General features: G+C 44.1%; 1 protein-coding gene across 1 annotated transcript in view; it reads right to left on the reverse strand.

Annotated features, from left to right (window-relative positions):
- Positions 1–30: 30 nt before the first annotated feature.
- Positions 31–20633, reverse strand: part of LOC130563821 (uncharacterized) — a 60916-nt gene continuing 40313 nt past the window's right edge. The window contains exons 3-4 of the mRNA XM_057349606.1: positions 8222–8322; positions 31–130 (exon numbers count right to left, since the gene is read on the reverse strand). Of these exons, the coding sequence (XP_057205589.1) occupies positions 95–130; positions 8222–8322 (137 nt within the window). The 3' untranslated portion in view covers positions 31–94. The remainder of the gene's footprint in view (positions 131–8221; positions 8323–20633) is intronic.

Consider the following 20633-nt stretch of genomic DNA (forward strand, 5'->3'; position numbering starts at 1 on the left):
CAGAGCCTGCTGATGACCCCCCAGTGTCTCCTCATGTTCCCCCTGTTCATCGGATCTCTCCAGGATTACAAGGATTCTGTGTTACCCCTCGTGATCAATGGCTGGCCATCTGCGGCTGGCAGCGTCGTGTCTACAACACAGGCACACCAACAGGTACACCGGATGTGTACATTCTGCATGCGCAACCTCAACTTTAAAGTTTACTCCTGATGCAGGATGGACCACTTTTAACTATTTTTAATTCTGTTTTAGTTGAAAAAAATTGTTAATTAATGTTATTAGTTTTATTTGTAATTGAATACAATTATTGATATCGTGTGTGTGTTTGTTTCTTTTTTTAGGAGCTGCAGGCCTTTTGTTTAATCAGGCATCGCTAAATTTCTCCTCCTAAGTGGTAGTGTTTCCCTCACGGAGTGCTGTGATCTGCTGTGTGCACTGGGGCTCTTGCTGGTGTGAGTGTGTATAATACAAATTAGGAGATCAGCGGTCCTACACGTATTAGACACGTAAAATTGCAAAAATTAAGATGCATTCCATCTAAAAACGAATGCTCACCCAGACCTGCCTGGAACGCCTCGTGTAACCACACCCCCACAAATCCACATCAGTTCGTGGTATGAGTTGACTAAGAACGCCCAAATGTATACGCAAGTCAGTACTGTCAGTACAATTGCTTTGGAACCTGATGTTACAAATATGGTAAGAGGCGTTACGTTTCCGTCACACGCTTGTAGTATTCAACCAATCACTACACACTGGTTAACTGGCCAATCATAGAACACTTCGCTTTTCAGAGCGATGAGCTTTGTTAAAAATCTGCGCGTTTCAGAAAGGCGGGGCAAAGAGGAGATTTAAACAAGCACGGTATGTGGAAAATACAGCGTTTTTTAACCTTAAATCGTGTATACACATTGCATTACATCTAAAACAAACGATAATATTTGTTTTAGCTGTGTCATATGCAGCTCCTTGATGTTTTTTTTTTACATTTTGTTTCTGACTATGTGCAATCCCCTGGGATCGAACCCATGACCCTGGCATAGTGCCATGCGCTAACCACTGAGCCACAGGAAAGTTACTTGAGGTTTTTATACCGTAAAAACTATTATCCTAAATCACAGAAATTTCAAATATTGTTAGACAACTAATCAGTAATGTAATCAGTTCAGTAATGTAATCAGTTCATGGGTGTGTGTGTTCATTTTGCTTCTCTGTCTGATGTGTGTGCGCTGGTTGCCTAGTAACCAGCTGGTGGTCTAATCAGAGCGTTACAGCTGCAGCTCGTTTGAGCTGCCTATATCTGGCTGGCGTTGGCATTGTCGATTCGTGAATTATCTCTGGGTTCTCTTTCAGCTCTTGGCTGTTCCTGATGCTCGCCCAGCCTGTATTGGATTACTCTGCACTCATGTGGGATTTACCTTTTTTGTCTTCGTCTTTTGTTGTTTTAATGAACATTAAAAACAGATATGTTTATTATGCTGCTGCCCCTTTAAGAGATGCACTGATCTATTATACCGTTACACATGCGTTTTGTTTCCAAACTGTTTATGTTCACTTATGACATAATAGATTACTTATACAAGGATACTTGGTACTATAAGAATTTTGACATAATTTTGTGTGGATGTGTCTGTTTAAGAGTAAGAAGACGTGAAAGAGAACTTAATTCAGTATTTTGTGCGTTGTCTGAGAAGCGTCTTTCTGGCAGCGTTGCATAGGAGAAATGAGCTGTGACTCCTCAGGAGACATGCCTAAAACTTAAAAACTACAGCAAACAACTAAAGGCTGTTATTAAGCAAAACGGATACACTGTTGATGAAGAGGGCTATTAATTTTGATTTGGATCAATTTTACTGTTAAGGTTAAAGGGAGTGGTCATCTGACGTGTGATCAAACTCACAACGCCTTGTGTATAGAATCCTATACAATTGGTGCCCCTGTGAAGATCACTACACTTTTTTATTCTTGGTTATAAATTGTATTATAAACACTCCAAGTTTTAAACAGCATTAGCATTATGGATTTATGCTACATACTGTAATGAATTTCATGCAAGTCGGACAAATGCTCTAGGAGTAATTCGAAAAAGTACATTGTTCAAAAAATTCAAAATGGCAGGAAAATGTCCATGACGTCATGTTGTGCAGAGGAAAATTAATTCAGAAGAAGTTTTGTTCCCTTTCTGTCAGTCTCTCGACGTAGTGTCGAGCCGACAGACGTTGTGTCGAGCCGACAGATGGGGTTTGACTTGAGAACCTATCATCTTCTGGTTATTTAGAAAAGGCCAATGAAAATTGGTGAATGAAATTTGCATGCCAGACTCCGCCCCGGATATCAGGTTATAAAAGGGAGACGGCATGCTGCATTCATTCACCTTTTGGTCTTCAGAGCCTGTGCATCTGATGATCTTTCTACGATCTTCGTTGATCTACTTCCGATCTTCGTTGATCTACTTCCGATCTTCACGGATCTATCTTCCTGCTGGAATCTACAACGTGGTGCAGCGGACAGTCCCTTCCTGCAGCGACTCTCCCCTGGGCGTCTCGGCAGTATCGGAGGTGTTCGAGCAGATTTCCTTTTCTAAAAGAGCAAATTTCTTCAGCGTGGCATGGCCCGCTGTTCTCGTGGGTGCAACGTGCTCATTGAGGAAGGGGACGGACACGATGTCTGCCTCAGGTGTTTGGGTTTCCAGCACTGCGGGCGGATGGCGATCCAGACGTTGCGGTCATGGGTAGCTGTGTTCTTCATGGACAGAGCCGCCACCTCGTCTGCTACCCGTTCCGAGACCGCAGTGGCTACGGCCCTGCCGTCCGCTACGGTTAGCACCGGGGGTGATATGGGGATTATCGTGAGTGTTAATCCGTCAGCCACAGGCTCACAGACTGTTCACGCCCCATCTCACTCGGTTGACCGTCCACAAGGAGATGGTCCTACCCCGTCTTGTTCCTAGGCCACGTACTTGGGAGTGTGTGACGAAGATGATATGTCGATTGCAGCATCGGACGGCGACCTATTGGCATCCGACCCCAATGATTCCTCAGAGCTCCCCCTCTCGGGGGGTCGAGCCCAGGAAGAGACGGACGTCGAGATGTCAACCATGCTGTTCCGGGCCGCCACGAGCATTGGGCTGCAGTGCACCGAACTGCCTCTCCCCCAGCGCTCGCGGCAGGACTCCAAGCCGTGCCCGGCCCCGGTCCCGTTCTTCCCGGAAGTGCATGAGAAGCTCAGTAAGACGTGGAACGCTCCTCTCACGGCCCGTTCCCGTCAGACCGGCTCTGTCGCCCTTACTTCTCTCAATGGTGGAGCAGCCTGGGGCTATGTCGAGCTTCCAAAGGTGGAGCGTGCTGTCGCGGTGCACCTGTGCCCGCAGACGGCGGCCACCTGGAGAGCTCGGCCTAGACTCCCTTCCAAGGCGTGTAAGTTTTTGGCATCCCTGGTGTTGAAGGCTTACACTGCTGCGGGCCAGGCTGCCTCCTCCCTCCACGCCATGGCCATCCTGCAGGTAAACCAGGCCAGGCCAAGGCGTTGAAGGAGCTCCATGAGGATAAGACCGACCTTGTGGTAATTCAGGAACTCCGCACCGCCACCGATTTTGCTCTACGGCGACTAAGGTGACCGCGCCAGCCCTGGGTCGGGCGATGTCCACCATGATGGTCCAGCAGAGACACTTCTGGCTGAACCTTGTGCAGATGGGGGACGCCGAGAAGGTTCGCTTTCTCGACGCACCCATCTCGCAGGATGGGCTGTTTGGTGATACCGTCGAGGACTTCTCCCAGCAGTTCTCGGCGGTGAAGAAGCAGACGGAGGCGATCAAGCACATCCTGCCCTGCCGCGACTCGGCCGCCTTCAGGCCTTCGAGATCCCGAGCGGTGTCTGCTTCCCAGCAGCCCCGGCCCTTTTCATCACCGGCTCCGGCTCCAGCACCTCCTTCTCAGGCTGCCTCCCGGAAAAGGACGTCGAAGAGGAAACAGCCACCCCATCAGCAGCCATCACAGAAGCAGAAGCGGCCCTGACGGGGGACCCCAGGAAGATCGAGGCTACCATCGGGCCCGACCCCAGCCACTCCATCGCTGGGGGATCGGATAGGGACGGTTCCTGCCCCGTCTCACCATCTGCTGACCCCCTCTGGGCCATGGCGAAGCGCAACGTTGAGTATAAACACCAGCCCTCAGCACTCTCAGTCAGACAGTGCGTTGAGCTGCGTAACCGCCAGGCAGGAAAAACAGCAGAGCCGATCTCCTCCCCGGGGGCCCTCCCCGGCAAGGGATCTGTATTGCTGGCCATCGAACCACCCCCCGCGGGGATGATGAAGCAGATCAAGCCCCTAGTCCACCTGTGTCGGTTCCTGGGAGCCTGGCTTCAGCTTTCCCGGCCGTCAGGCTGGCTAGGGAGGACGATCCGTCTCGGCTATGCGATCCAGTTCGCCAGAGGCCCGCCCAAGTTTCGGGGCATCCTCTCAACCTCAGTCAGAGGCAGGGATGCGCCTGTGCTTCGAGCCGAGGTCGCCACCCTTTTGGCGAAGGGAGCGATCGAGCCCGTCCTACCAGCCGAGATGTTCAATGGGTTCTACAGCCCGTACTTCATTGTCCCAAAGAAAGACGGGGGGCTGCGCCTTGCGGAGAGTGGCGACTCCACCCCTGCGCAGTCCAGCTCATTTGGGTGAAGTTCGGGCAGGCACAGTTAGACCTGTTCGCCTCCCCGGACACCACCCATTGCCCGCTATGGTACTCCCTGTCCAAGGCCCCCCTCGGCACGGATGCTCTAGCGCGCAGCTGGCCGCGGTACTAGCGGAAGTACGCCTTCCCCCCAGTGAGCCTCATTGCACAGACCCTGTGCAAGGACAGGGAAGAGGAGCATCAAGTGCTACTATTTGCGCCGTACTGGCCCAACCGGACTTGGTTCTCGGAGCTAATGCTCTTGACGACAACTCCCCCTGGCCGATAACCTCAGTTCCCTGATGGAGGGAACGAGACGTTGTGTCCTTCTTGCCACAATGCTGGCCGCCCACCGCAGTGGTCGGGGGATGCTCTCAGGCTCCTCAGACCAAGAGGTGAATGAATGCAGCACGCCGTCTTCCTTTTATACCCGGATGCAAATGCAAATTTCATTCACCAATTTTCAATTTGCCTTTTCTAAATAATCAGAAGATGATAGGTTCTCAAGTCAAACCCCATCTGTCGGCTCGACACAACGTCTCGTTCCCTCCATCAGGGAACTGAGGTTACATCCGTAACCAAGACGTTTCTATGACTTACGGTATGAGAAACTTTGGACTGATGGTGGCGCTAGAGGGTTTGAGTTAGAAACACCAAATTTGGTTACATGAGACACTGTCCTGTATCAGTGTGCTAAATTTCATAACTTTCATATGTACGGTAGGGCAGTTGTGGCCTAATGGTTAGAGAGTCGGACTCGTCACCAGGGCCGGCAGGTAACAACTGAGGTGCCCTTGAGCAAGGCACCTTACCCCTACTTGCTCCCCGGGCACTGCAGTGATAGCTGCCCACTGCTCCGGGGGTACGTGTGTTCACCACTTGCTGTGCGTGTGTTCACTACTCTCTGGTTGGGTTAAATGCAGAGGTCACATTTCGTTGCCTTGTACTTGTACATGTGCAATGACAATGAAGTTGAATCTAAATCTAATCTGTGGGCTACCATAGACACAATGGCAGAAAAAGAATAGGAAAACTAAAAATTATGGATAAAATTATCATTTCAAGTCAATGTAATATAACGCAATTGTATATGAGCGAGAAGCCTGATACAGTGGCGTTAAATGAAAATCAAGTGAAAAATAAAGGTTCCAAAAACAATGAACAGATTAGGAATCTTAATTTTTTAAGTGTGTATGGCCAGAAATGTGTATTAAAAAATTTACTCCAACAAACTGACTTTGGTTGACTTTGGTTATGTCATGATTCTGCCTCATCTTGTCATGTCTTTCTTGGTCTTGTGGCAGGATCATGGCAGAACCTCTTGTTTTATGTGGAGAGAGGCATGTTATTGTTGGTTGACACAGCATACGCTCTCTCCAGTCTCGTCTTTGTCCCCGCCCTCTCGTTTTCTCATTATTGATTGTTAATTATTTCATGCCCCACAAGTGTTCCCCTCTTGATTTGGTTCCCTTTATAATGCCCATGTGTTTGCTGTCTTGTGCTGGTTTGTTTTGCTTGTATTCGTGTATGACGTTTCGTCATGTCGTGGTCTGTGGATTACTCGATCAAGTCAAGTCTTTGTAAGTGTAGATTTATAGTTCATGTCAAAGTGTTGTTTCAGTTTTAGTCCAATTTCAGTCAGTCTTTGTTCTGTCGAGTTTAAGTTATTATTTCCCCTGTTCTAGTTGTTTTGCCCCCTTGTGGGTTTTGTGTTGTGTTTTATTGTTTATTAAACTCCAGTGTTCATCCTTTTGCCTGCGCTTGGGTTCTGGCTTCCCTACTACCCCCATACCCTGACAGATTAAGACAAAGTTATTAAATTAATTATTATTTAATCTTATTCATCAGTAGCCTGCAGAGGTGGACAGTAACGAAGTAAATTTGCCTTAGTACTGTACTTAAGTACACTTTTTGAGTATCTGTACTTTACTTGAGTATTATTTTTTCTGAGTACTTGTACTTAAACTTGACTACATTTGAAAGCCAAATATCATACTTTTTACTCCACTACATTTATAAAAAGGTCCAAAAGTAGAAAATGGTTTTTATGCAGCGGGGTTTCCTGTGTGCACAATTTATCTGGTTTGCGATCTGCCAGGACCTTTTACTGTTGCCAAGTATTTCAGTTTTTCTAAGCTCGCGGTTTTCCGGCAAGCTTTGAATGGCCATTTGGCAGATTTTTTTAACGCAAATCTGGCAACTCTGGGATCTTCCCCGCTAAACTAATGTAAACGTACGCGCTGCTACATCGTTGATAGCGCTCTGAAAAGGCAAATAGAACATTAAAAGAGGAAAAAGGCACATGTTAAAGTGTGGTGTAATCATCTGTGGGTTACGGTCAGTCAAAGATCGTAGAAACATTGTCATGAAAATGATCGGCATAACGGCTAAACGGTAAATAAGCATCACATACACCTTGAGCTACACGTGCGTATTAACTTCTGATCTGCTGCTGTATCATTTAAAGCGATTTGGAAAATGAATGATGTTTTTACTGAAGTAACTATAGTTGAAGTATTCCTGTTGAAATAAAAACAATAGAACCCTGCCCAAAATACAACATAAAATGTAATGGATTTAATGGTTATAAATGGGAATTGTACTATGGATACTATGTTGTCTACGTATGTGATGGATTCTATTGCTGGGATGGTAAATCCTATTGGAATAAAACCCAAAACACACTACAAAGATGAATTTAATTTAAAAATCTCATTCTAATTAAAAAATTCATTGTTTTTTTTCAGCAGGGATGGTATTTGCATTAAAACCACAGTATCCACAAATTTACCATTTTCTAAATATAGGAACCATACTCCAATAATAATCTTTAGTAAAACCACAGCAACTAAACATACCATAGTTTCATTATACTAGCTATAGTTTATGTTTGTAGTTAAATTATGGTAATAAGTCCAACAAACACATGGCTTCTACACTTTACTATTTACAAGAACCTTACTACTTACTGGTAAATTGCTGCTAAAACTGGTAAAGGGAATATACAAAATAAAAGAACACTGCTCATAAATACATATAGGCCTAGGGGGCTAATGAGGATAATTAGGCTAAATGATCATACAGGATTATATCTAAACTAAACATATGTGTGCTAAACATATAAAGCTCTTAAAGGAGTTGCTCACTGCAAAATTTGCCCCCATTGACTTTCCATAGTAGGAATAAAAACGACTATGGAAAGTCAATGGGGGCAAATTTTGAAGTGAACTACTCCTTTAATACCACTGATTCTGTGAGCTACTCGGTGTATTCAGTAGGTTGCTTCAGAGGCACAAGGTATACGACAATAAAACAATGCACAACTGACATAAAGGAAATTTACTTTTAATACTTGAGTACTTTTAAAAGCACGTACTTCTGTACTTTTACTTAAGTAAGAATCTGTCTTTACAACTTTTACTTGTAGTGGAGTAATATTTGACCAGTAGTATCTGTACTTTCACTCAAGTAAGGAAGTTGTGTACTTCGTCCACCTCTGGTAGCCTGTAGCATTGCAAGCCCTTAGAATAACAAATAATTAAAGCTTTTGTGTCATGAACATTTACCATGTTAACATGCAGTGGTCCGGATCCTGGTCTGAACAGCTTTCGTTGTTTGGATCCTGTGCTTCCATTTCCTACACGTAGAACGTCTGCAATTGGTTTGGCTGCAAAAGAGAACAATCCTAGAGTGACTTTCGAACACTCCTGTTCAATAATAACTTAATAGTGTACATATAAATAATGATTTATCACATATGAATAGTAATTAATTAAGTCTAGTGAAGGAATGTACAAAACTGAAAGAGAGTCATCACACATCTCTGTGTATGAAGTGGCTTTCATCTTTTTCAATTGAAGTTGCTTTCATTTTAATTTATTTGTTTAGTTGCATCACTGAAATCTTTATTGGTGTTCTTTTTTTATATTTTTTAACTAGTTGCTCAGAGACACAAAGGTTAAAGGGATAGTTAACCCCAAACTTAAAATTCTGTTATCATTTACTCACCCTTAGATTGTTCCAAACCTGCATAAATGTTTTTGTTCTAAACACAAAGACAGTAGCCAAACAGTATGGCAGTAACTGGGGGATAAGATCTGTTTGGTTACGGACATTCTTCCAAATATCTTCCTTTGTGTTCAGCAAAACAAATACATTTATACGGGTTTGGAACAACATGGGGGTGAGTAAATAATGACAGAATTTTCATTTTTGGGTGAACTATCCCTTTAAGGGTCCAAACGCAGTTTTTTATTGTGGATAATCTATAGTTATAATACACAGGCAGGCATAAAGTGAAAACACAAACAAACAGTCCATAACCAAAATCCAATGGCAAACAACAAAATTTGAAAAGAACAAGGTCAAAAATATAGCTACAAGAATTATGGAGTCAAGCCCTTCAAAGGGACAAAAGGAAATATTTGTGGATGTTCTGATGATGAGTTTTTGAAAAGCAGATTTAAAAACATGTAAAAATACACTGTAATTGCTTAATTATTTTGACCACTAGGTGGCGCTGGCACCAACTTGTGAGAGGTAAACAAGATGAGCTGGTGATGATTCATACCTAGTTTCAGGTCAATACATAAAGGTTTTGGGGAATTGTAGACATGTGACCTTTTGGCATGCTTGCTTTAGAATCAGGATATGAGAAACGTTTGATAAATCAAGCAGCTTTTAAAAACTTTTTGTTATGAGTGTCGTAATGTTACATTTTGTGCAATATTTGTAGGGGGAATTCAAAAAAGTATGTCTAACAGGAAGTATGATGGAATATGATAAATATAGTATCAAAGTACTCGGCTTGAGCCAACAAATCTAGTAATGTAAATCCCATGCCATGTTGAATTTTCATATGTTGTAAGCATTTTCATAAATTTCCCTTTATCTCTTGACCACAAGGGTGCGCTGGCCTTAAACTTTACAGGCACTCTTAGAACACAGACTTGATGAACTATACCAAATTTTGTGATACACCACTGCTTTTTTAAAAAAGTTTTCAAAAGTTATTTGCTCAAATAGCAATTTTTCATATCTCTAAACCAATAGGTGATGCTGTGACAAAACTCAGCATGTCTACTCGGGTCAAAACCGGTAGGACAGTAGTGAACCCTCAGGGCCCTCTGTGATGACCTACACTTTCATTAAAAATAATATTCAAAAACTTTAAAATATTATTTAAATTCAAGTCGGCCGATTTTCCATAAATCACAATACTAGGCAAAACCTGGCATGTTCGGTATCGAATCAGGAAGGCCATGAGGTATCTCCCATTACAATCTGTCAATCCCAGACAATGTTATAGGCCTGTGAAAATTTTGTTCTCACTACTAGGTGGCGAAACTTATCAGGCTCCTTCAGGGCATAATGCTGATGACCCATACAGAGTTTTATAATGATACACTTATGTGTTCACAAAATACAGCACACCAGGAACACATGAAGGCAACTTGTGTGAAACTTGAGGAAGAGCAGGAAGCTACGGCTGAGCCTGAGACCACCACAACGGAGCAGGAGAGCACCAATGCAGAGCAGGAGAAGTAGGAGATCACAAGGGCGGAGCAGGAGAGCAGGGTGGAACTGGTGGTGTCAGAGACCAGGGTAGAGACAGAAACCAGGGAGGGCCTGGTGGTGATAAAGGACTGTTCTTACATCTTACATCTGTTACAAGTAATGATTTGGAGACTGTTATATAAGGCTGTTGTGTCCACAAGATTGGACTATTGCAATGCTTTGTACTTGGGTGTAAGTGAATCACTGATTGCTCGTAGTATGTTAAAAAAGCTGCAGCGAGACTCTTAACAAATACAAAGAAGCAGGAGCACATAACTCCTGTGTTGATAACTCTGCACTGGTTACCGATGAGATGTAGAATACAATACAAAGTTTGATTGTCTATAAAGCTCTTCAGCTCCTGTTTTAAGTGTTGTGGAGATCAAGCATTTTCAGTGGCAGCTCCTGTACTTTGGAATGTTTTACCTCTAGCTATGAAATTATTGCCAAGTGTGGACATTTTTAAAAGTACACTTAAAGGGATAGTTCACCCAAAAATGAAAATTCTGTCACCATCTACCCCCAGATTGTTTCAAACCTGTATTAATTTCTTTGTTCTGTTGAACACAAAGAAAGATATTTGGAAGAATGTTAGCAATTTTGAGTTCTGGGACATCTTCCACTATCATAGTAGAAAAACATATTGTATGTTGTTTTTGTTCTGTTGAACACATATCAAGATATTTTGAAGAATTCATGAAAACGAATCGTTCTGGGGCACCTTTGACTACCATTTAATGTTTCCTACTATTGCAGTCATTGATGTTCCAGCACTGACCATTGCTAACCTTCTTCCAAATATACAGTATTTATCTGTGTTCATCAGAACAAAGTAATTTATACAGGAATGAAATTGCATTAGGGTGAGTAAATGATGACAGAATTTTCATTGTTGGGTGAACTATCCCTGTAAAGACACGTTTTAGAAGGCCTTTGGGACTTTCTTTGTCGCAATCTATGTTTGTGGATGCACAGGACTTTGGTCCATTATTATGGTTTTGAAAGTGCTTTATAAATAAAGCATGACTTGACTTGATAGAGAAAAGGTGGTGACCAGGGAGGAGCTGGTGGTGATGGAGGACAGGGTAAAAGTGGTGACCAGAGAGGAGCTCCAGACCAGGGCACAGGTAAACCTAGTGCAGCCATCATGTCTGAGACAAGGGGCACAGGGCATTTATCTGGGGCATGGCAGGGAGCTTATAGGCTTTTCTGTCCTGATTGCCTGCACCCCAGCGGTGTCGGAGCTGGTCTTCTGTCTGACAACATCTCAAACCATTCGACTAGAAAGTTAAAACCTAAATCATAGTGTAATTTGTTACTCCCAGAGCCAGGCCTGGGTGTCACGAACAGGATCGGAATCAGATGCAGGGTTCAGATAATTATTTAATTAAACAATACAACACTGAGAACAGTGACAAAGAGCAGTACACTCTGGGACTTAGGTGGCTGGAAAACAGGCTTGAGTGCTCAGCCAGGGAAGGGAAAGAGCGCAGTAACGGGGCAGTGATAATGGGTTGAGGGCTTGGGGCGGCACGGGGGTACTGAGGTGACCGGTATAAGGGAAAGAAGAGTAAACCACTCTGGGAAAGACTACAACCACTCAGGGAAAGATGATAACCCCGCAGGGAAAGATGACAACCCTGCAGAGAGAGACAACAACCACTCAGGGACATGCTACATGGAGACACACAGATGAGAATCCAAATGCGGTTTATTAAAGGGTAATCCAATGACAAAATCCAAAAAACAGGCATATATCCAGACACAGGTGGTCAGTCCAAACACAGCAAACAAATCCACAGGCCAGTGTGACATTAGACAAGACTTTGCCATGAGTGACTGAGAAAACCAGGTTTAAATAAGCAGACAAAAAACAGTTAACAAGACACAGGTGAAAGTAATGATGGATAAGGCGTCACGGCAATGGTAAATGGATAATGTAGTCCAGTTGAATGACAACAGTCTGGTTGATGTGGGGAGTGCCCTCTAGTGGACCTGGGAGGGCACTCCAGCTGGTGACTGTGACACATATTTAGTCTCAAAAGGATCCTCTCCTAATTTCCTATCTGATGAGGTATGTTATAATACGATAACATGCATCATTTCAATGCCCGTAAATATGTTCAGTTATTGGGTGAAAATTATTCATACTGTCAGAGCTATCCAATAAAGGCGGCAAGAGAAACAAAGGAACTTTCTACGGTGCACTTATTGCCCTTATTGCATTGGCCCCTAGGCCACATGGGGGCATGGAATGTATGCGCCTACAACACAATCACCCATACATTTTCAAGGGCAGTAATGAATTCAACAGATACCTGGACTTAAAGCAGCGCACCTCCCGCAGGCGAGGCCGTTTAGACCCTGCGAACTTCGGACACATAGGCTAGACCCGAAACTCCATATTTCAGCAGGATTTAGCATTCTGAAACCATTGGAACCTTTCCATCTCCACGCACATACGGGACATTGTTCAGCACAGAGCTTGCAAGTATTGCATTTCTAAATACATAAAATAGCTGCGTTGAAATTTGGGCCTCTTTGTTAAGATAAATTTGACTGATGGTTCAACTCAGAAATGCTTAGCTCTAACTGCCATTCTCTCTCTCTCACACACTCTCTCTCTCCATTCTTTGTTTTTGTGTGTTATGTGTTTTGTGCATATATGTTGTGTCTAGGCCTAATTGTTTGTTCACGTAGAGTTAGTTTCAATAAATACCATGTATTCACTCATGATATTTTATTTGCTTGCTTACAAAACGTCTTGGTTATGGATGTAACGTCTCGGTTACGTTTGTAACCTCGGTTCCCTGATGGAGGGAACGAGACGTTGTGTCGAACCGACAGATGGGGTTCGTCCTTGAGAACCAATCGCTTCCGACTTCTCTAGAAAAGGCCAATGAAAATTGGTGAATGAAATTTGCATGCCGGACTCCGCCCCCGGATATCCGGGTATAAAAGGGAGACGGCATGCCTCATTCATTCACCTTAGTTCTGAGGAGCCTGAGACCTCTCACGACTGCTGCAGTGGACAGCACGTGTTGTGGCAAGAGGACACAACGTCTCGTTTCCTCCATCAGGGAACCGAGGTTACAAACGTAACCGAGACGTTCCCTTTCTGTCGGTCTCTCGACGTTGTGTCGAACCGACAGATGGGGTTCCAATGGAAAACGCCATAACACGGTGCCCTGTCACAATCTCAACGAAGCGACGGTGACTGGCCTGGGCGTTTCAGCCGTGAACGCTAACGCGAAATTGTAACCTACCAGTGGGTAGGTAGGGGGTCCCAGAGCTTTCTAGAAAGGTGGGAAGGCCCCTACCTTCGGCCTCACAGGCGGCGGCCTTGTTTCTCTAACAGCGAGAAGCTGCCCGGAACCGTAAGGCCACTGGGTAAGCGCTACTTCCTCAAGTGGGGGATGCGCTACAGAGACCACTTCCTACCGCAGGGAGGAGACTAGTGGAGATACCAACATGGTCTCACCAATGGGGGAGAACTCATGGGAAGAAAGTGCGACTGAAGGAGTTAACCGCGAGGTGGAGGTCCACCTAAGGAGGTCATGGGTTACCAAGGTGGGAACCAGCATGAGGATACATCAGACGGAACCGCCCTGCTGGGGGGTTGCAACGTCTGGTAGCACTAGGTCCAGTTAGAGCATGTTGCGAATAACTCAGGTGATACCCGGCCTAAGGGGCAGGGCTGCTCTGCCCAGCCCGCCCACAGGAGGTGCTTACTAGTGATGGATGGAGTGCCTGTTCTTCACCCAGTGGGGGAAGAAGGGAGGCTAGTTAGTACGCTGACCCCCTTAGGAGAAAGGGGGGGGAGGTACTGTCACAGGCGTACACCCTACCGGTCGCCGGTCTTGCCTGATGCCCGCAAGACTCGAGCTGACTGGTTTTACGCGGAGGCTGTAGGACCTCGCGAAGGTGATGGGTGTAGCCCAACCCATAGCTCTGCATATGTCTGCCAGAGAGGCGCCTCAAGCCAGTGCCCACGAGGAGGCTGTACTCCGTGTGGAGAGAGCTCTCACCCAGTGGGCGTAGGCGATCTTAGGACAGGTACGCCATCGACGACGCCCATGATCCAGTGCATCAATCTCTGTTTGAGACAGCCCTCCCTGCTGATCTCCTAAACAGACAAAGTGCTGCTCAGAGCTATTGTGGCTCTGCGTGCGGTCCAAGCAGAGGCGCAATGCACGTACTGGACACAACACGGATGAGGTTGGGTCTTCCTCCCCGGTGGGGAGCGCCTGTAAATTCACCACCTGGTGTCTCGGGAGAGTGGTAGGAACTTTGGGCACGTAGCCGGGCCGGGGTCTCAGGATAGCGTGAGAATAACCGGGCCCGAGTTCTAGGCAATCTGTGGACACGGAGAATGCTTGTAGGTCCGCTACCCTCTTGAGCGTCCTCCCGAGAGCCGTCTTCATCGTGAAGTGAGAAAGAGCGGCATCTCCGAGGGGCTCCAGGACCGCATCAAGGTCGTAAGAGGGTACGGAGTATGGGTGAGGTGGTAGCCTTCCCGCACCCCTTAGGAACCAAATGATCAGGTTGTGCTGTCCTAGAGACTACCAGCAACTGGGTCGTGATGAGCGGCAACAGCGGCTACATACACGTTCAGTGTGGAAAGGGAGAGATTACTCTCGAGTCTCTGGAAGGAGCGCAACCACTTGATCAAGCAACTCCGCGGGTCTTCTCTCGAGAAGAGCACCAGGATGAGAAGAGGCACCACTAGGCGTATCGTCACCTAGTGGCCAGGGCCCTAGCCTGAGTAGTGGTCTAAACCACCGCAGGGGTTAGGCCACTCAGGATCTTCTCGCTCCATCCAGGGGCCAGACATGGAGGTCCCAGAGGTCTAGCCCGTGATGCCATAACGTGCCCTTCCCCTGGGAAAGCAGGTCCTTCGTCAGGGGAATCGTCCAGGGGGGAGCTGTCGTCAAGAGCATTAGCTCCGAGAACCAAGTCCGGTTGGGCCAGTATGGCGCAACTAGTACACTTGATGCTCCTCTTCCCTGACCTTGCACAGGGTCTGTGCAGTGAGGCTCACTGGGGGAAGACGTACTTCGGCTTGTCCCACGGCCAGCTGTGCGCTAGAGCCTCTGTGCCGAGGCAGGAAGTACCTTAGCGGTAATGGGTGGTGTCCAGGGAGGCGAAGGGGTCTACCTGATCCCGCCCGGACTGTACCCAATGAGCTGGCTACGCAGGGGTGGAGTAGCCACTCTCCGCGAGGCGTAACTGACGAGAGAGCACATCGGCTGTCTGGTTCAGGTCACCTGGGATATGCGTGGCCCTGCGGACTCCACAGGAGGAGGCGTCGGGCGAGTCGTGTTAGCTGCCATAAGTGAACGCCACCCTGGCAGTAAAACACGCTACGGCAGTTGTGCAGTCCGACCGGACCAGCACGTGCTCGTTCTGCACAAGAGGTTGTAACCCCTTCAGTGCGGGTAGCACATCCAACAACTCTAGGCAATTGAATGCCTGCGCAGGCGGGGGCCCGTCCATCGCCCTGACACTGCATGCCCGTTGCACACGGCACCCCAACCCTGCAGGGAGGCGTCTGTCGACCCTGACGCGTCTCGCCTGCCCGAGAGGGACCCCCGTCCGTATAAAAGGTCATAGAAGACCAAGGAGTTAGGGTGCATCGGCAGAAAAGCATAATCACCATCCGCCTGCTGCCGGTGTGCCACGCTCTCCAGGGAACTCGACTCTGTAGCCAGTGTTGGAGCGGTCTCATGTGCATCAACCTGAGGGGTATCACCACCGTCGAGGATGCCATGTACCCAGGAGCCTCCTCCCGCTGATATTGTGCATAATTCTGATCATTTTGTGCATATATTGTACTTTTGGGCTCTGTTGTACATCCCACTTATAAGAAGTATTCATAGGAATGATATTACCATAGATGTGTTAATAATCAGACCAATGATTGAGTGTTACAACTGAATATATGAAGATGATTTGATGTTTTAATGATATAATCAGCATACTTAGCAATGATTGAGTGTTGTTTGAACTATAAGTATATTTTTAATCATTTTAACCAAGTATAGAACAGATTTCAGCAATACAAAATTCAGTGATGTCTTTGAGATCTGTTTAAGGTCTGACCTAGATAAAGTTCAGAAGGTTGAACATGTTGTTCACTTTGTGGCCTGAAAACTGGTACCAACAGGAAAATTTATTTTTAAAAACCAAGTGAAGGCCGACATTCCACCATTAGATACAAACCTTGTTGCCTAGAAAATAATAGTGGCAGACAAGAATTATTGGATAATAAAAAATAAAAGATAAAGGGAATTTACCTGATTGGTTTAGGAAAGCACATCCTTTCCTAAGTTTCACTATAACTGTAGGCTGGAAAACACTTGGTTTTCAGATGACTTGGGACATCTCACTTTGTTTGGCCTGATCAAATAAAGTTAACTCCTTGACACCTGAACCTTCTTTGTCTGAGAGATTTTTTGAACTTCAAGATCGACTTTTACCACATCATATTTTGGCGCCCGAACGTGGGGCTGGAAAGAGGCTGAAGACATCTGACTACACCTGAGGGCACGCCACCCGGCTGACTACACAGATCAAGCGCGCATTCTAGGTGAGCATATTTTTGCTTATAGTTTAAATTTAACATCTGTGTGGTCTGCTGGAGGTGAGTTCTGGGTGTGTTTGATGTCTATAAAAAGATTCTCCAGTCAAAACAAACAATTTAATGTGAAATTGCAGGAGGGTATCAGGTTTCAACGAAATAGGTATGGATGGGATGGATGATTGGATATGCAGTAAAGATACTGCCTGTAGATTTAGTTTATCCCAAGAGGGGACTGGGAGACCGCCTGCATGTGTGCGGTGAAACTGCCTGCATGTGTGCAGTAAGATATTTATTCCGCCTGCATGTGTGCGGAGACCGCCTGCATGTGTGCGGTGAAACTGCCTGCATGTGTGCAGTAAAATATTTATTCCGCCTGCAAGTGAGCGGAGAGACTGCCTGCAGTGTGCAGTGAGATATTTATTCCATAAGTTGTGAGGCCTATAGATGTGCATAAGAAGTCAAATCTGTGTCTTGTCTGTCTAAATTGTCTGTGAAGTGTCTGTGTATCAGAAAAGCTGAAAAGGAACGGAGAGAGGAGAAGGTGGGGGCTTATTGGCCATACGCCTAGAAAAAAGTAGCAATTGTGTGTCTGTGAGAAATCATGCATGAAAAACTGATGATCTAGGGAGACAGTAGGAAACTATAATAAATAATAAATACAAATATCTATTACTTATTCTCTGGAGTAACATTTTAGTTTAAAAAATAAGTTTAAATACTGTTATAAGAATTTTTGAGAAAGCTGGCTTTCAATAAAAGATTATATTATGAAAATAAATAGAGAAGACTGATCTTATTGAGAACATAACAAAATAGAGGTGTCGTTTGCCTGTGAGATATTCGTATTTTTTATTATGAGAGTAGTTTAGAGTTTATTTTGAAACTTTTTCTTTATTGATTCTAAATATAAGTTGATTTTTGAGTTTTTTATTTTTAAGACTTTTCTTTCTTAAAACTGATTTACATAAATAAACTATTCAGACCCATGCTTTGAAATCTCCCTTCCCCAATAGCAAACCTTTACTTTGTTGTTTTACTTTGGTTTATTTTTAGTTTATTGATTTTTACAATTGAAGGTTGAGACATTTTTCTTTTATTTTAATATTTTAGATTGAATCATTGATTTTAACTTTGGAGTTTTAGAGATTTTATTTTATTGTTTTATTATTTCAGTATAATGAACTATTAGAGTTGTTTGAATTTTTTATTTTAATTTTTTGAGATATAGTGACTTTTCAAGCTTGAAGTCAAGACTCTCATTTGATTGAATTGTTGTTTTACTTATTGAGTTATTGGGTTTTGGCTTTTGGCCTTGAAGCTTTTTAAATATCTGATTGTTTCAATTTTTTGAAGCTACTGATTTTAACTTTGAAGTTTTGATTTTTGTTTGGTTCTGTCTCAGTTTATTGAGAAGTTGTTTACAAGATTGAAGATCTGAGATTTTTTATTACTTTCCTTTTTTGTTTCAGTTCATTTAATTATTTATTTTAAAGTTTTGAGATTTCTTTTCATTTATTGATGATGGAAGACTGATTATTTGGGATTGATAATTTTGAAACTGTTTTCATTGTCAATTTGTAATTATGAATTAATTTCTGAATTTCAAGATTGAGATTAATTTCCCTATTAGTGATTTTTGCCTTATTTTGTTTTGTTTCAGTTCACTGAGTTACCATTTGCGTGGCTGAAGAGGGGCCGGGTCTCAAATATGAACGATGTGAAGCCTTTCAGGCTAGAATACAGACACTAGCAAGAGTGCTGGTTTAAACTAGGGGAATTAGTAACCACTTTTGGGAAGAACCAACATTCATTGACGAAGAGGGGAGAGAGCAGAATCTGACTGATGAAAGGAAAGATTGGTACTTGAAACAACTAACAGAAATTCGAATCTTAGATTCTGCCCAACAGGAGTGGCCTTACGTTCAGTGGAAAAAGATAACACAAGAGTGTTGCAAAGTTGAAGTGTTGAGATCTTTTTTGAACGAAGTCTGTAAATACCAATTTAAAAGAGCTAACAAACCCCCAGGCATATCAACAACGACATTGCTTATTCAAAGAATCCCATTAGACCTATTGGCAGGCAGGTACTTTGGTGTAGGACAGCTGGAGGGATATCCATTGGGACAGGGACGCACTGGGCGGCTCATTACCCATCCTGAGCTGAGAGTCTCTGCAGATACCCGATATGTAAATTGGTCAAGCAGAGAATTGCGTACCAATAACTTGGGAGAAGTAATCCCTCAACAGTTTGTGGCGGTGACTTTGAGAAAATTGGTCATGGAAATTGCCCCAGAAAACTCCAGATCTTGGTTTGAATTCCAGTAAAAGCAAATGATTAAATAAAGAAACAAAGTTGATTTGAAAATCAAATAATGATTTATTAAAAAAGAAATAAAGATTAAAATGATTTGTTAAAGAAATAAAGTTGATTTGAATACAAATAATGATTTAATAAAAGAATAAAATAAAGTCAAGAAATTGTTTTATTGTGTGAAAATTACTGCAAATAGTTGTTTAAAAATGTCATCCACTCCCGTAGATCTGTTGGGATCTAAATACCCAGTATGTAAAGACTCAATAGAAAAAATATCCAGAAAGTGGGCTGCAAGGACCAAAAACTTAAGAACATTATGGCCAGAAAGTGGTACCTTTGATGTGACAGTGTGTGAGGAAATGGAGGGCTTAATAAAGAATTATAAACCAAAGGACAAAAACAAGAAACGTAGTGAAAAAAGAAGGGTAGAACAGGAAGTATTGAACCTGTTCAAAAATGAAGGAATTAATTTCCTGAAAAATATGAAAAAAATTAGAGAAGTGTTAAAAAAGGATGGTGAAAATGAGGAAAAACTTGAGAAAATGACTCAGCCACCTCCATATGAACCCTTCAAAAGCCAAATGATAAAACAAATGCCAGTAATAACCATGTCAGGAGATGTCACAATAGAAGGACAGGTAGAGATAACACCCTACCCAGAGGAAGGAAATAAGGAACCAATCCCCCTGAGAGCAGGAAAGAGTAGGGACAGCAACAGCAAAGCCAAACAGAAAACCTCTAAATGTGCATCAAATCAAAATGATGGAGAACAAGATGAAGATGTGACCAGCCCTTATGCAGGCGCGCAGGAAGCATTGTCAGAAATAATTAGAGGAAGGGATGAGGTATATCGAGATGCAACAGAATTTTTGAAAAAAATACAAGCAGACTCTGCTCGTGGTTTAGGAGTGACTTCAAAAGCCAACTCTGAAGCAAGCGAGGAAGAAGAAGAGGAAGAAGCCTAATCTGAAGCTGGCAGTGAAAGCAGTTACCAAGCAAGACGCTCTCCAACTAATCGAGAGACCTCATCAGGGGAGACCTCAAGAAATCCCAAGAAAGGAGAATATAAATTCGTAGCAGGCAAAATCTATCTCCAAGACTCAGAGATTGAACCAAACCAATTAGAGCAATTGGTTTGGACACGAAAGGAAGGAGGGAGACTGAGAAAGACTACAAGCATGAGTCAACTTCCTGGAGAGAAACAAAGTGACGCTGCAGGGCAATGCCCTATCCTGATAAAAGGGAGACAAGCACAATATGTGCCATGGGGCTCCCAAGACTTGGATGGACTAGTTGCACGCCTGCCGGATCTACATGAAGGGGCGGGCAAATGGATCAAAATGGTGGAGGATGAGACCACTGGAAAACTGCTAGCACTGGGAGATATAAAAGCACTCCTAGCCAAATGTGTGGGAAGTTCTAAGATGAATGAACTCTTAAGAGCAGCAGGCCTCCAAAATGCAATAAACTCACCATTCATGGACGGAAATCCATTTAATGGAGATAGAGCACGGATGTGGCAGGA

Source organism: Triplophysa rosa, linkage group LG13, assembly GCF_024868665.1.
Source record: "Triplophysa rosa linkage group LG13, Trosa_1v2, whole genome shotgun sequence".
In the NCBI taxonomy this organism is placed as follows: domain Eukaryota; kingdom Metazoa; phylum Chordata; class Actinopteri; order Cypriniformes; family Nemacheilidae; genus Triplophysa; species Triplophysa rosa.